The sequence below is a fragment of the Camelus ferus genome, chromosome 12 (genome assembly GCF_009834535.1).
Source record: "Camelus ferus isolate YT-003-E chromosome 12, BCGSAC_Cfer_1.0, whole genome shotgun sequence".
Taxonomy (NCBI): domain Eukaryota; kingdom Metazoa; phylum Chordata; class Mammalia; order Artiodactyla; family Camelidae; genus Camelus; species Camelus ferus.
The window spans coordinates 56,333,756-56,350,248 of NC_045707.1; the positions used below are offsets into that span (position 1 = coordinate 56,333,756).

General features: G+C 37.1%; 1 protein-coding gene across 8 annotated transcripts in view; it reads right to left on the bottom strand.

Annotated features, from left to right (window-relative positions):
• The window catches only part of METTL25 (methyltransferase like 25), a 348,849-nt gene that overhangs the window by 330,320 nt on the left and 2,036 nt on the right, over positions 1-16,493 (bottom strand). For all 8 annotated transcript variants that reach the window (XR_004324859.1, XR_004324858.1, XM_032493828.1 and 5 more), the window contains exons 2-3: positions 1,440-1,604; positions 857-963 (exon numbers count right to left, since the gene is read on the bottom strand). Coding sequence is in view for 6 of the 8 variants with exons in the window: in XM_032493828.1 (XP_032349719.1) it covers positions 857-963; positions 1,440-1,604 (272 nt within the window). In the remaining 2 variants the exon portion in view is untranslated. The remainder of the gene's footprint in view (positions 1-856; positions 964-1,439; positions 1,605-16,493) is intronic.

Sequence of the window (16,493 nt, forward strand, 5' to 3'; positions counted from 1 at the left end):
TGGTGAGCCTGTTGCTGATTCTGATGGGTGCTACCTACGTGTGATGTACTGGAGAAAAGGTTGAAAACCACTGCCTTAGCTCTTGTCTCTGGTCTCTGCCCTACAGAGCTGTGTTGCCATAAGTGGCTCTGCATGCCTGGCCCAGGCTGTGATAGTTTTCTAATCACCCTCAAACTCTCCACAGGTCTGGAAGAATCGATGGAAAAGATTCTAACACCTAATAAAAACTGAAGAAGGGAAAATCCCCTATTACCCCCATAGATGTTCTTGTAGGCATAAGAAAAATAACTTACTATTTTTATAGGCTAATGTAGGCAATCACTGATTTTACTTTAACATCTGTTTTTAGACATTACTACCTTTCACAAAAGCTATTTTTCACAACAGGAATGCATTATAATTCTGACACTGTGAAAGAATCCAAGCTCTAAAACACAGTTTCTTTGTGTTACTATGATGAGGCAGGTGCCCCAGATTACAGCTTGGTAACCCAGGTCCTTGAGAACACCTAGTAGCAAATAATTTTGCAGAATGTCATATTCATAATGCTGGCTCGAGTTGGAGTTACAACATATCAAAGAGAATTACCATTAACTTCTATCCAATCTGAAAAGAGTGAAATTTATGGCAAAACATTGATAGTCATATCTTACTTTTAGTATGTATTTGTTATAACTACAGTGTATTGGGAAATGAGAGTGTACATTTAAAGAATCAGATATGATGTGACCTATCTCACATCAGCTATTACTTAATGGCATTTAAAGGCTAGACAGTGACAGTAGAAAAGGAAATTTAATGATACCAAAAAATAGCAATAATTTTAGCACCTAAAAACACAGGGCAATACTCTTACCTGCTTTATTCCGCAGTAATCAGCAATACTGCTGATGAGCTCTGACATTGCCTGAACTTCATGAGATTTTTTCAAATTCATAAACTCATCTGGCTTCATATTTTCATCTGAACAAAAATAAAACAAAATACTGCCATTAAAGAAACAAAATTTAGCAAGAATCATCAGCTGATGTTCATGTTTTCTATAATTAAATATGAAAATAATATAGACCTCCTACTGTGGTGTCTCTATGATAGATCTCTATAGTTCAGCTGTTATGAATCAAATTTGCATTGATAAAATAAGATGACCCACAGAACATTATTAAAAATGTCCCTTGACACAGAAAACAATTAACTATAAAGAAGAAGACTGATAACTAGACTACAATGTAGGAAAAACGTGGAGATCTATGACTAAGTTGTCCTGTTTAACATGATGCATGAGAAAATCTACTTGTTTAGCACAAGTAGTCTACCAGGGCTCACGATACAAGGTCTAACAGCAAACTAAGGCCATGTTGGAAATACATACATATATGACCAATATATTGCTTCTAAATGCCTAAAAAACATACATACACACACACAAACACACTTACCGGTTTTCTGTTTTTGATTTCCTTGAAGGGCTACAAGCAACTGTTCAAAAGGAGTACATATTCCCAAGTTTTGTATAGAATAATATTTTGCAGCCAGAGCAAAGGCTTCCACATTCACCAGCTTCTGGGAAGTTTCACAAAATATTTTTGGAAAATCAGTAATACCTAAAAAAATCAGGATAAAAAAAGAAATATTAGCAGTAATTGAATAATTAATAGTTAATCTGAGATTTAAAAAACAAGAAATGAAAAACACCAATCTTTATAACAAATTATAATATTTTCATTTTGGTGTGAATTTTGGCAATATCATTAATGGTTCCATTATATTTGTTATTTAAACTATTAGCTATCTGTAGCTCTTAGTTTTCCCTTAATGCACTAGACAATTACACACTTAGATTCCAAATTAAAATTTGGCCTTGTTCTTGTTGTTGTTTCAAGCCAAAAGAAAAGAAAAAAGTTTAAAATGTTTTAAACTGTAATGTGGTCATTAAATTTATGAATGGCCCTACCTGATGGACAACTGTGAATTTAAAGGAGTTCAGTCCATGCAATACTCTTACTCCCTGTCCACACTTCATGTAGGACAATGGCAATATCCCCAATGAAATAAATGTTATTGTATATATGTGTTCAGGCACTGCCAATATGAATTCTAAAACAAATCAGGTCATGATTAGGTGAAAACAGTTCATTTTCTTCCCATGGTCAGTTTTAAACCATTGTCTAAGTTTCACGTAGAAACTATCAACAGTGGCCGAACGCTCACTCATTTAGAAGAGTATGGTGAACTGTCACACTGTCCATAACAGCCAGTGTTCCTCTCTGGACACATCCTGTTGAAAGCAGATGGGACTACATCTCACCAAGGTGAACTATGCCATTTTCAGGCAGAAGTTTTAAGAGTATCAGAAGATTCATTACACTTTTTTTCCCCAGAACTATTATCGTTGAAGCATGTTTTAGGACGGAAACTGCCTCAGCCCGATTCCCCACGTGACGACAACAAAGACATCACTGCTGTCAAATTACAATGACCAGCAACATACATGACAAGGTAACTTCATTGTTCTTAGTCGCTGAGTTTTTAGGCTTATTACTCCAGCATAATCTTGCCTATTCTAATACACAACAGTATAGTTTTGCTTTTTATTTGTTCAATTTCATTTTACTATAGCCATTTTTAATGCATGTTAATTCATGAAGGTCAAAAAAAGGCATTCCAATTTGTATGTAAGGGTTCAAAGGAACTTTGGATGAAGAAGTCCAATTGAGTCCACTTACTGAAAATTATGTTTAATAATTAAAAGCCCCTATATATTCAATGGCTAAATAAAGTACTTAAAATGTACCCCTTACAAAAGCATGGTGCCAATCAGGAAACAACTTTCGTTCTGCCAGAAAAACAATACCATATGCTATGAAGTCTATTCTTGCAGAGCTGATCCTCCAAAGAAACTTATGAAATTATAAAAACCTACTTAAACACACATGTATCTTTTTAAAGCTAGTATCTATTAAGTTGATGGTACTAATATTCACAAATTAATTAATGAGAATAAAAAAAGAGATGCATAACTTCCATTCCTGAATCAATTAAACAGAAATTTAAACTACAAGAATACTACAGTGAATTCATTTAAGATACATATTTTCTATTATAGAGAGTTCTTTGGACACTTTGCAAACTGAATTTACTAATGCAGCCAAAAGTAATAAAATCCACATCAAAATATTTAGGCATGATACAGAGGGGGAAACTCAGTCAACTATTAAGTGAGACTCTCAAGTTTAAGGGCAGTCTCAACATCCCCAAGTTCCAGGGCAGCAATTTCTTAGAGTGTGATAGAATAAGAGTATTAAATCTCAAAGTGCAGAGGGACTATTATAATAGTCAGTTATTGGACAATGTTGCCAACAGAAAGAAATGTGATGTTTCTGTTGGAAAAGCAAAGGTTCAAATCAATTTAAGTATCCTACTGAAAATACTTGAAAAAATTCCAATCCAAGCTGAATTAAATGTTGTTAATTTGTTTTTAATTACAGGCCTTCTAGTAATTTCAGAAAGAGTCTAAATTGCAAAGATATTATCTTTTGAACAACGCCCACTTTTATAAAATGGATAGTGTTCTGATTCAGTCCATTAGTTTATGCCATTTAGGGCTATGCCAGTCTATTCAGTTAGTCTAGAACTCTGTGAAAAAAATCTTTCTGAATTATGAAAATATAGCTTCTGTACTTTCTTTGTTTTCAAATGATCCAGCCTGTAACTGTCATTACTTGCAATTTTTAGAGATTCAGAGAGACAGAGAGAGGTGTCAACGATTTTTGTCTTTACTTCTACCCCTGAAACAGTATGTGAGAAAAGCTACCTGGCAATGGTAATGGTGCATATAGTCCTCCAAACGCATCCCTAGGTACTTGCATATCGAGTTTGGGTTTGGCAAATAGCAAAACAGAAACCACAGCATCACCCAACTTATCATTTAGTTAATTCTTAGTTAGTTAGATTTTTTTTACACAGGGAAGGCTTTGTTTTTAAATTTGATGCCCATTTCACCTGTATATTATGTGACTTGATTATTTTGCCAACAACTCCCTCTACTGGAAGTACCAGTGCTGCTTTCTTACATGTTTTGTCTTTATTTACTCTAAGTTTTTGTACACCCTACACTACTCCATAGATGTTTCTTATAAGACAGATTATTTGAGCATGAGGGAGTGAGGAGAGCAAAGAGGCAAGAGAGAAGTTATTTCTATAGATATGAGATCAGGATATTCCTGAGTATTCTTTTTTTCCTACAGCAGAGATCAACGTACAAGGGAAGACAGAAAAGTTATATATACACATTGAATTATAAAAATCCCAAACTAGAGAAATGAATAATAATGCTTCAAAGCTAAAGTAGAAACAATCAATGAATATATAATATTTACAGTAAATAAAAATACAATTTTAAAACTAAATGTCTGGTATTTTACTTGAATATTATCTAGCACTTTAAGGAACACAAAGTACGGCAAGGATTCCCACTATCTCATCACTATTTCGGCTAACATTTATTGTACATATACTATGTGCCACGCAATGTGCTAAACAGTTTCCACTGAATGGAACAGACCGATAAGCTAGTTACATAGTGCTCCTATCCCCATTTACTGAGGAAGAAACAAGACTCAGAGAGGCTGCAATTTAGCCAAGCTCCCACAAACACTAAGTAGCAAAGCGTGTGAACCAAGGCTGTATTCAGACCTTGCTCTGAATTCCCACATTTTGATCACCACGCCACAGCAGTGAGTTCAGAGGGCAACAAATGAAATCAGGAAAGACAGCAATTAAAAAAGTGCGAGGCAGATCTGCCTGCCAGACGCTGGTCTAGCAAGAACTCCCTCTGGCAGAGATCAATACATGGCAGTATCTTAAGATAGTTCAGAGTCACTTTATCTTCTTAATTCTTTCACTTTCCTCACTCCCCTCAATACCTCCCTCTTTACCAGAAATGATTCTAAGAGTTTAAGAAATTAAAAGAGTAATTTCTTCATACAAAACTGGTAAGTCTCTGAAAAGGAAATTAAGGGTTTTACGATAAGATGTAGTTGTAGTTATCTATTTCCACGAAGAAAGCAACCCTACTGCTTCATGCCCAGTTGTAAAGCAATAATACTTTGAATGTATCAGGCATTCAGTAAGTAAGGAATGAATGAATGAATGAAAGCAATTCCTCAATACATTTACTACTGTACCATCACAAGGTACACTGGGAGAAACAAATTCTAAGATTCTTTGGTAGCAGTGATCATGGAGGTCACTTAGGAGTTCAACAATACTGCTGGCCCTATCACTGAGAAGAGCATAAAGCCTCATCTCAACCCTAATGTTTACAATCACAAGGCGAAACAAAAGTGATTTAAGATATTTAGAATGTGATACAAGATAAAATGCAATTATGTGCTATAATTTGAGGTTTAACTGTGTTACAGGGATGAGGGCAAAGGTCACTGCTCTTATTGTCACACAGCCTAGAAACGTTCTATGGTCCAGAAGTTCAAGAAGAAATCAACAGTGCCCTCTTAATAACAATCTTCACAAGGACATAGAAATGTTGCGTACTCATTTCTACATGAATGTCCTAAAGATGTCTCCAATGTAGAAGGCCCAAAACTGGTCTGAATGTTCTCATGCTCGCCAAACCTTTCCCTTCTACTTCCTATCCTGTTTAATAGTGTCATCAGTCTCCCAGTACTGAAAAGTCTTCACATTATCTTAAATGCCCCTTGTACCCTCAATCCACATACCCAGTCACCCAATAATTCTAATGTAAAAATGCGTTTCATTTGGGACCCCCCACACTCCCCATCACTATTGTGGTTCAAGTTCTATTAAGTATTATCAGTGTTACTACAATAGCGTTTATAGGTGATTTTTTCCGTATCAATAAAACTCCCATAGCACAGTGCTCAATAAGTGTTGGACAAACTGAATTGAACATGGTGTCTAAAATGGAAATGTACTTATATTCAATGGAAGTTTAATTACATATTTTAAGGTTCTGGCTTCCACAACCATTGACTTTAGGCTTCAATCTTTCACACTTGTTTAGTAGACTTCAGTCAAAAATTAAAGCTGTCTTGCTGAACTATGAAAATTATAGATGGGATGTATTAAATTTTATGAATGTTTGAAAATATCCACAACCCTATAATCTATGTAAGGAAGAAAACAATATTTACCGTTGCTTTTTAAAATAAATCAATTTATATCACTCAATTATGTGCTAGGAAACTTTTTGCCGAAGCTCCAGCATAATTTATGGTTGCATATGAAATGAAAAAAAATGTTATTTCAACACATAAACCATGCTCTTAGAAAGGAGATATAATTAAGAAAGAATTGACATTCGTGTCCTTACTGCGCCAATAGTCACATCACATTGGATGCATATAGTATACGTAACCTGAATTTCAAAAGCACTTCCACATTTAACTAAGTTATTTATAAAAATGAAATTAAATATAAAAATAGGAAAATCTAACCAGAGTATTACTACTCTAACAGACCCTTTCCATAGTTTAATTTGAAGGAAAATAAAAATATCATACAAAGAAATAGCCTATTTAGAAAATTGATTTGGTATATAAAAGTTAAACTTGTTAAAAAAAAAAAAATTCTGGAATGCCTACTACACGCAAGGTAATAACTGAACCCGATAAAGTTAATTTGTTACAATTTTTGATTCATCTAAGGAATATGGTGTCTTACCACTTACAAAGCGTATGGAGAACAAATGTTCAGTGTGGATTCTAGAAGGCTCAGCAATTCCCAGTTACAATTCTTTTGAGATGCCACACGTGCTGTGCTTACTCAGGCCTTTGCACTTGCTTTTCCCTCTGTCTGATACCATCTTCTCTCAAACATTTCCATGGTTCTCTCTCTCACTTCCTTCAGGTCTTTGCTCAAATGTTACCCTGTCAGTGGAAACTTCTCTGTCAATCCTATTTAAAACTGTTAACCCCACTCAACTCTCATTCCTCATTGATCCTTTATCAATTTTTTTTATACATTCATCACCATCTGACATAGTAAGGTGCAAGAGGACACAGATTTTTGTTCACTGCTGTATCCCGAGTAATGATACAGTAACCCAGATGCTGTAACCCAGAATAATGCCTGTCAGAGAAGGTACTCAATGAATGAATGAGTCAATGAATGAGCAAGAACTAGGTTTGAATTCTGGTTCTCAGACTGTCCATCCCTCTGTGGCCATGAGCAATCTATTTATCTACTCTTAGGACTTGATTTCTTTATCTATAAAATGGAGAGGGGGATATCTATTTTACAGTGTTTTAAGGAATATACATATATATGCACATACACATATATGTAAATTTGTACACACACATACATATTTACATGTATTAATTATATACACCCTAAACATCCTAAAACAGAGTCTAGAACATGGTAGGCAACTCCCAAATCACAAAGTCCAAACTAAGTAACTGAGTGTCCTAACACCACACTTGGGACTTTGTTGGATTATAAATACTCAGTTTCTAAATGCAGGGCCCTGCTGGAAGAAAGGAAGTTTGGGCTCTGAGAGATGGATGCAAAACCTCCATTATTAGAATGAAAGCACGACTGGGGACAGGTCAGCTGTAACTTGAGACACAATGTGGAAGTCCAATAGCCAACACGGGTACTACAATCTAAGTAGGTTGAAAGCAAGAATTTTTCAGTGCTTGGGAGCTCAGCGGTTAGCAGTGGACACCATGTCCTACAATCAGCTTTATCGCTCAAGAGAGAATTTTATTACCAATGATTATTTCTTACTGAATTTGATAAGAAATTTTTGGCAGACGGGTTACAATCCTGACTATGCTTTAAAGACCTAATATAGAGTTTCAAGTTTGCTTTAATAGAACATTTTATTTTCCTATATTAGAAGTCTCTACTTTCAGAAAATAACCAAAACCATGAGATAGATTACTAGAAATTCAACAACTTCAAACTCCATTTAAAATTAGAAGCACTGAAGAATAAATATTTATAAATATTTTCTGAAAAATAAATTCAACTTAATAAATCAAATATGATTTTGTTAGCAAAATGCAAAGTAAATTCTAGATCATAAAACTTTAAAAACTGACTTATAATTGTAAAGAATATTTTAAAAATGAACTTATTTCAGTGCAGTAAGTGCTCTGAAATCAATCTCTTGTTCTTCTCTTGTTGCTCCCACAGGCGTCTCATTTCCTACTCTGGCTGTCATTTTCTGCCCCACAGTGCTTCAAGGATGGCAGTATCTTAGTAACTGACACTGCCATTGATCTCTTACTGAGAAGGCCAATATTTTCTTTGTATACATACACAGACTTGGGCCAAGTCTTCCAGGCATTCAAGAATTGAAGAAAAAAAAAAAAAAAGACTTTTCAGTTTGTTTATTATTAAGGCAGGAAAAAACAAAGGACTTTTTGTCCCAGGTAAACAGTAATTGTAAGGATAATTAAATTACTAATAATGGATTTTCAGAGAGTAAAATTAAATCATACCTCTCTCTTAAAACTACTTTTTTCATCACGCATTTCATTAACTTGCGTTTAATTTCATCAGCTATTCTTACTCTAAACTCCATTACTTACATTTCAACAGTAACACAAAATAGATGTGTGTCTATTCTACTGTATCTTAACTGAATTCAGTTATAATCATTGGCCAAGTAAAAGGAACGTGCATAAGGAATCTGCATTAATATACACCTTCTCTATCTAGCACCTACTGTACCTCCGGCAGATCTTGCTCTTTACTGGCTGAATTTTTGTAACGATGTATACAATTCATAAAAACCAGATCAATTTTATTCTTTTGGGGCCATTGTTCAAGGTGGCTGCTGTATAGGGAATAAACAAATAAGATGCCCACCTAAACTTAACATTTACATTTGCTATTTTGACTTAATGATCAAATTAAGAGGGAAAAAATCAGTTTCAGTAACTGTCTCTGGTGTTGCTAAAGATACTGGTCTGAGACTCTGGCTATATCTGAAATGCAGTTTCCTTCACAAAGAGAGAGATGGTTTTCAGTACTTAATAAAGATTAGTTAAATAAATGCTTGAAAATATATAAATATATCATAATAAGGAACAAAATGTGACAAGGGAAAAATGAAGAATGAACACAAGTGTTAGTCTAGATCAAGATGAATTCAAAGAGCTTTGTGAGACTAATAATGCTTTCAGGTGGTTCTTATCCTGAGGTCTAAGAGCTAAAGAAGCTTATGAAGCTTTAGGTGTAAACTTACCTATACAGCTAAAAGTCTGCTGCAAGACACACAGCTAATCAGAGTCAGAGATGAATTAGAACCACGTCTTCTGACTCAGCCTATCCACCTCTATTTCAGAGGAGCAGAATATGGAAAGGATGGCTAATATTGACTAAATGCCTACTCATTTATGTGCTAGGTTTTAACATGTATCTCGTTTACTTCAATACAACTCTTTCAGGCAGGAATTATGATTCCCATTTTTCAAATGAGGAATCTGAGGCTCAAATGCTTAATTTACACAAGATTACACACCACTAAAGTATCAGAGCCAGGATTCAAAGCTGTATCTGACAACCACAAAACCCATATTCTTTCCATGCTGTCTCCTATTTGCTTATATCAACAGCCGAGGTTCCAGCTGGACAGGAGATAGATAACACTGCAAGGTGAAGAACTTTATTTTGTAGGAAATGGAGACCAACTGATGGCTTCTGAGTAGAGGAATGACAACACTAGAACCAAGATTCTGGAAGATAACTGGAAAGTGGCTTGAATGGAGAAGCAACTGAAATATAGAGTCTGAAAACAACAACACCTTGGAAATTATTGCTAAAATTCTGTTGTAAGATTAAAAAAGGAGACAGCTGAACTATTTGCTATGAAAGTGGGAAGCCACAGATGCAAGAGAAATGGAGGAAGGTGAGTTGGCAGATTATGAGCCTAAGTAACAGGAAGAATGTTAATACAATTTACAGGGGACCTTTTTAACCACTGAAGTGATGAGGAGAAAAGACAAAATAGGGAGACCCTAGTAACCATGAAACCATGGAGGCAAGTTTTTTTTTTTTTTAATTCACAGAAAGAATTTAAATCATGATAAAACCATGAATATAGGTTACCATGACAGCAAATTTCTAGTGAAAGGTTAATAATTTGACATACTTTAAACAACAACAACAAAACATAAAATGAGTATCTAAAACAAACAGAAGACACTCAAATTTATTCTGATTGGCTAAATATAAATAAAATTTTAGTAGAATGAGGGGGAAAACGCCTCAGATGAGAAGAATCTCCATGAACTTTGTCTTACTGAACTTCTTAGTGAAATGATATGTGGGAAATCAGAAGTTGGAGGGGTAACCATTAAAAACTAGAATGTAAATTCGAGTTCTAAATGGTCTCATCTAAAAGCAATAAATGGAAAGCACTTTCTACGTATCAAGTAAATAAAATATGATGGCAAATTATCCTGGGCTCCCACAGATTTGTTTACATTTCTGTTCAACCTTACCTATAATTACAGTAGCAACCCAGGAACTGGGCTGACACTTGCCACTATCTTTTTGTAGTGTGAAATTATTTCCACACTTGAAGTCTCCTAAGAAGACCCAGAATATTTTTAACAGGGAAAACAGAGTTCAGGAAAATACATATGGAAAGTGAAAGAAAAAAGTTAAATACCACAGAGTAAAACAGACGACACTAATTATTTCTCTGTTGTTCTCACTTTCTATTTCCAGCATGCTTTCTGGCTTCATGTGTTTCAAATTAAATGTTAGCACAATTTCAATGCACCATAATCACCAGCATCACCACCACCAACAACAAAATACTCGGAATGGCCAAGAAGAAATTTAATCTAATGGGATGCAATAAAAAATAATTTAAGAGAAACCTCAACGAAATAATCTATCACAGGCATAAACTTTCTGTGTTGTTCAATTAAAATTATAGTAAATTAATTACACAGATGTTCACCAAAAGGAACCAATTTAAAACATTTATTCAGCACCGAGTCCTGGTAAGGATCATTTGAGTGACAACAAGAAGAAACAGGAGAAGCAGTACAGGGCCTCAGGAAGCTGAAAGAAGGGAGTCAAGAGGCCCTGGAGGCTCAAGCGGAGCCTTAGAGCAGCCCTGGGCTTTGGCAAAGTCACAGAGGATGGCTCTGCAGGCACAGAAACTGGACTTCCTGAGAGCTGAACAGGTTTTCCACAACTGATTCTAAGCAAAGTTATAAGAAATTGACTTTAAAATATAAATTCATTACTTTACATGGGGAAATACATTTAGAGTAATAAACCACATCATTAATTTAATAGGTATAGTCTCCTAATTTTAGAATTACAACTAGAACAAATAAAGCCAGATATTCTTAAAGAACATTTTAATCAAGCCAGGTAGCTAGTTGAGTTTCCTCTGCAGTCTTGAACTATTTCGGTTTCACAAAATATTTTGGTTATCCCAAATAAGAATATTTCTTCTGTTTTGCCTTTTGGAAGATTTTTCTAGACTTATGAAGACCAATTAATTTCTGAAGACCAGATAATTCACTGAAGAATGTTACAGATTTATACATGTACTCATTACTTCCTAAGGATACAGCCTTTTTCCCTTGAAGAGAGTTAACAAAATCTTAATCTCTGAGATGAGATCTAGGAAACTTGTTTGTCTTATCAGCAAAGTATTTAGAAGCTATCCTACTGGCTTTTTTGTGTGTAGATGGTTAATCTCATTTATGTAGGTAATAAACTTTCAGAAATTTTTTACCTCAAATGATGCCTGAATTGATTTTATCTCCAGATTCTCAGGGTATCTTATTATAATCGTCAATGTACTGAATGAAGTACTGCATTTTCACAGAGGGAAAGAATATTACTGATTTCTGTCTCCTCAAATTAAGTTTAAAAAACCTATTAGTTGGATCAAATCACACAAAAACAATAATAAATATAACATGGACAGCGATCACACCAGAAATAACAGATATATCTATTCAGTACCAAATTTCAATGGGTACCTTCAATAACATTCTTTATAGATCTATGCATCACTTTATTCTTTAAGAATAATTGATCTTACTCATCTATATTCCAGAAACTGTTTGATGTGCTAAGAACACAATGAAGCACTGTACTTCTGTTTTTAGCGAGTTTCTAATGTAGTTGCAGAGACAAACCAGTGGACAATGACGAAAGTATGACGTGTTAATATGAGAGAGAATCGAGTTGTTATACAGGAGCATATACATTTCCAAGAGTTCTTGACAATTTGTCTCTTCCAAGGAAAAACCTAATTACACCAACACCACCACAATCATGATTACCACAATTCTCATCACTTACTAACTACAATTTATTGAACCCATGCTATATGTTAGGAGCTACATCACACCATCTTTAATCTCCACTACAGCTCTGTGAAAAACAACAACAATCAGCTGTGACAGACAGACAGCTGCTCACAGCTGGGCCACACAGAGCACACTCTTTCCTACTAATTATGAAAACTTCTACGGTACACCAGTATCAGACAAAGTCTGTGACCATGACAACTCTACAATCATATCTAAACACAGACAGAAACAGGAGCACATGCAAACACAACAGCCTCCATGGAAGGCCCCACGGAGAGGCCCAAGTGTGAGAAACCAAGGTCTCGGGCCAACAGGCAGCACCAGCCAGCCTCTCATGTGACTGAGATGCTGTGGGGGTGAGCTCTCCAGCCTCAATCAAGCCTTCAGGAACAGCAGTCCTCGGCAGTCCTCGGCATTCCCCGCCAACACCTGGACTGTGAAATCATGAGACCCTAAGCCAGATCCATGAGTTAATCTGCTCCTAAATTCCTGACCCACAGAAACTGTGAGAGATCGTGTTTTTCAGCAATAGATAATGTGTAACATTAATGTGTAAATTAATATAATTGTATGTCAATGAGTGTGTACTCTTCCAGTTAGAAGAATTATAAAGGAGGTCGTGCAATTAAACATTCATTAATACTGTGCTTTTAATTCTTAGACTATTTTCTTTTTTGAACATATTTATAACAGCCACTTAAATCCAACATCTGAGCCCAATCAGGATCAGCTCCAATTAATCATTTTCCTCCCCCTCGGGTCACACCTTCCTTTAATTCTATGAACACAGCTACTTAACTCCAGGATCAGAGCTCACATGGAATCAGTTTCCTGAGTATGAATCACAATTTCCTGTTTCTCTGCACATCTAGCAGTTTTTGGTTAAAAGCAGAATTGTGAATAATTTATTGTAGTGGATCTGTTTTGTTTTCCTAGGGATTTTATTGTTGTTGCTCCACGAAGAAGTTAGCCTGCTTGGGCTGGAGCTGTGAAATCTACCTCCCCTTCAGAGCGCAGCAGCTGGTGCCTCTGCTCAGCTGCTGGTTTACTAGCCTGCCCCTGAGGGTATCCCTGGGCCTACGTAGATTAGAAACCAGATAAAAATTTGGGTAGGTTTGATGTCAGATTGGGAGGCTCACCCTCTCTGTAGTTACCTTTGTTTCCAAGGCTCCCCAGCCTAAATTACCAGTTGCTCTCCCAGCCCAGAATTCTGCCCTTAGATATAGGAATTTAATCGGGCTTCCAATTTTTACCACCCAAGCTGTGCACACTTTGGGGGATACACTCCATCAAAGATGCAGCCAATCTGCATAACTTGCCAGAAGCTCTGTCTTTCAAGGGTTCACCATCCTCCTGGTTTTGCCAGCGTTTTTGCTGGACTCTCTGGGTCTCCTGTGGGTGTGTGAGCGTGTAGTCTAGAGGTCAGCCAGGGTTTTAGCCAGAGTTTTAGCTCAGATCTTAGATTCCAGCCCTTCTGTGGCTCTCCTTCCAGAATGTATTCCTTAAATTTCCATCTGCTCTGCTCTCTGAACTTTGTTGTGTCCTCCATGAGCTGGAAGAATGTCGTTTTCCACTGCCAGATCTAGGGGGCTTTGGAGCACCTCCAGCAAGAAAGTCATTAATCCTCAGTTCTTAGCCAACCACAGTAGTCATTCAGCAGCAAACTCTTCTCATGTTTCTGCCTACCTTTGGTCATCTTCTAGAACGTTCCATTAGTTGTTTTTAATAATCTGGCCAGTGTTTGTCATCGTTATCTGCTGGAGGAACTGCCTGACCTCTTTGACCGGCCATTACTTGGAGTACCCGGGATTATTTTAACAGCCTTTCATCCTGTCTTCCTGCATCCACCTTCACCCTCAATTTCCCAGACAGAAGCTAGTGTCACCCCTGGGACATGAAATACACCCATCATAACCCCTCACAAAGTCCTTGCAGAGATTTCCACTTCACTCAGAGCAAAAGCCAAGCCCTCAGTATGGTCTGCAAGTCCTATACGAAGCTGCCCGAAGCCGCCTCTCAAACCTTGTCTCCCCTCAGCCTCATCCGGACGGCTCTGCTGTGCTTCCAACACCCCCAGCATGTTCCGCTGGGCACTTGCTGTCCACTCGGCCTGACTCTCTTCCCTCAGATACCTGCAACAACTGGCTCCCTCACTTTTTTCAAGTCTCTGTTCAAATTCTGTTCTGTTAGGGAAGACTTCCCTGATCATCCCATACAAAACAGCATCTCTCCACACCATCTTTTTCACTTACCCTCCCCAGAACATGTGTATAAACACACACCCAGGTTTCTCTGTATCTGTCTTCACAAAAACACGGGCTGCATGCAGGCAAGGACTTTGCTGTGTTCGGTGTCATAACTGAAGGGTCTGGAACAGGGCCTGGGAGGTGGGAGGTGCTTAGTAAACAACAGCCAAACGAGTGAATGGGTTAAGTGCTTCGCTCTGTTAGGCATTATTGTCAACCCTTATGTATTCACTCGTGCAATGTTCACAGCACCTCATCGGGCCGGAAATGTGATTAACCCCACCTTGCGATGAGGGACTGAGGCACAGGGAGTGGATGCCCAAGCTAACCAAGCGGGTAAGCGGTGAGGCCAGGGCTTGAACCAGGCAGTCTGTCTGCAGGGCCCCATCACATTAGGCTGCTCAAGGTGCCATAACAAAATACCACCGGCTGGGTGGCTTAAGCAACAGAAATTTATTTGTACAGTTCTGGAAGCTGAAGTCCAAGATCAAAGTGCTGGCAGTGCTGGTTCCGTGGTGAAGCCTCTCCCCTTGGCCTGCAGATGGCTGCCTTCTCACTGTGTCCTCAGTAGTTTTTCTTTGGGTGCACTCGCCTAGTGTCTCCTCTTCTTCCTAGTGGACTAGGACTCCACCTTTTTGACCTTGTTTAACCATAATTACTTCCTTAAAGACATTATCTCCAGATATCACACTGGAGGTTAGGGATTCAAATTATGAATTTTGGGAGGACACAATAATCATAATTTATGCCCTTCAAACATCAACACCAAATGATTATGCCAAACATCTGCTAGTGGACGTCCACACACTGTGCACTAATTTAGTGCAGCTCTGGGAACCATGTCCTTTGTAACCCCTCACACGGAGCCGGCAGAAAACCCTACTTCTGGTGAGTCCCTAATGGAAATCTGCTCCGGTCTCTTTGCCGCTCCTTGAACACACTGTGCCTGCTCCCACCGCAGGGCCTCCACACTCCCTGATCTCACAATCTGGAATGCTCTCCTTCCAGACAGCTCCATGACTCATTTTTCTCTTTATTTAGATTTTTTCCCCCAGAGTTATCTCCATTAAATTTTGCTGGAACAACCTACTTACAACTGCAAGCATACCTTCCCCTAGCATGTCCCCCTACTTCTCCCTTTGCTACTTAAGTCTTCTCTGAGGCACTTTAAAAAAATTATCTTTTTCCTCTAGAACATAAGCAAGATGAAGGTAGGATTTTTATTTACTTTATTTACTGCTATTTCCCCAATTCCTAGAGAAGTTCTGGCACATAGCAGACACTAAGTAAATGTTCGCTGAATGAACAAATGAATGAATGAATGAATTTCCCCAAGGTCACAGAGCTGGTAGAACTGAAATTTGAACCCTATCTGACTAAACAATCTAAAAACTTAACTGCCAAATTATACTGTATAGAGCACCTAACAACTCTTTAGTAAGGTACAAATCTGGTCAAATGGCAAAAAATGCTCTTCTTTGACACAAACAGTAAATTTCATACAGTGACGGGAAAATGCCCATCTTTACATAATCTCTACATAAACAAAATTAATATTCCTTACAAGAATAAATTATAAAAATTCATTCTTTTTAATACTGGAGGCAGGTGACCATTTATACAATTGAACATTTTGTATAAAAAATTTGGCAAGGTCAGAGACACTTCAAAGGTGAATAATCTAGTCCAGATTCCATTATTGTTGAATAGACACAAAATTGGTTATAAGGGTTTCCCCGAAAATGTTATTTTATTCCAAGGTAAGAGAACAAATAAGTGACATTCATTTATTTATTTATTTGTCAAATATTTAGCAACCACCTCTGACCAGGTACTGTTCTAGGCACTAAAGATACAACAGTGAACAATTCTTACATTCCTGAAGGGGAAACAATGATTAAAA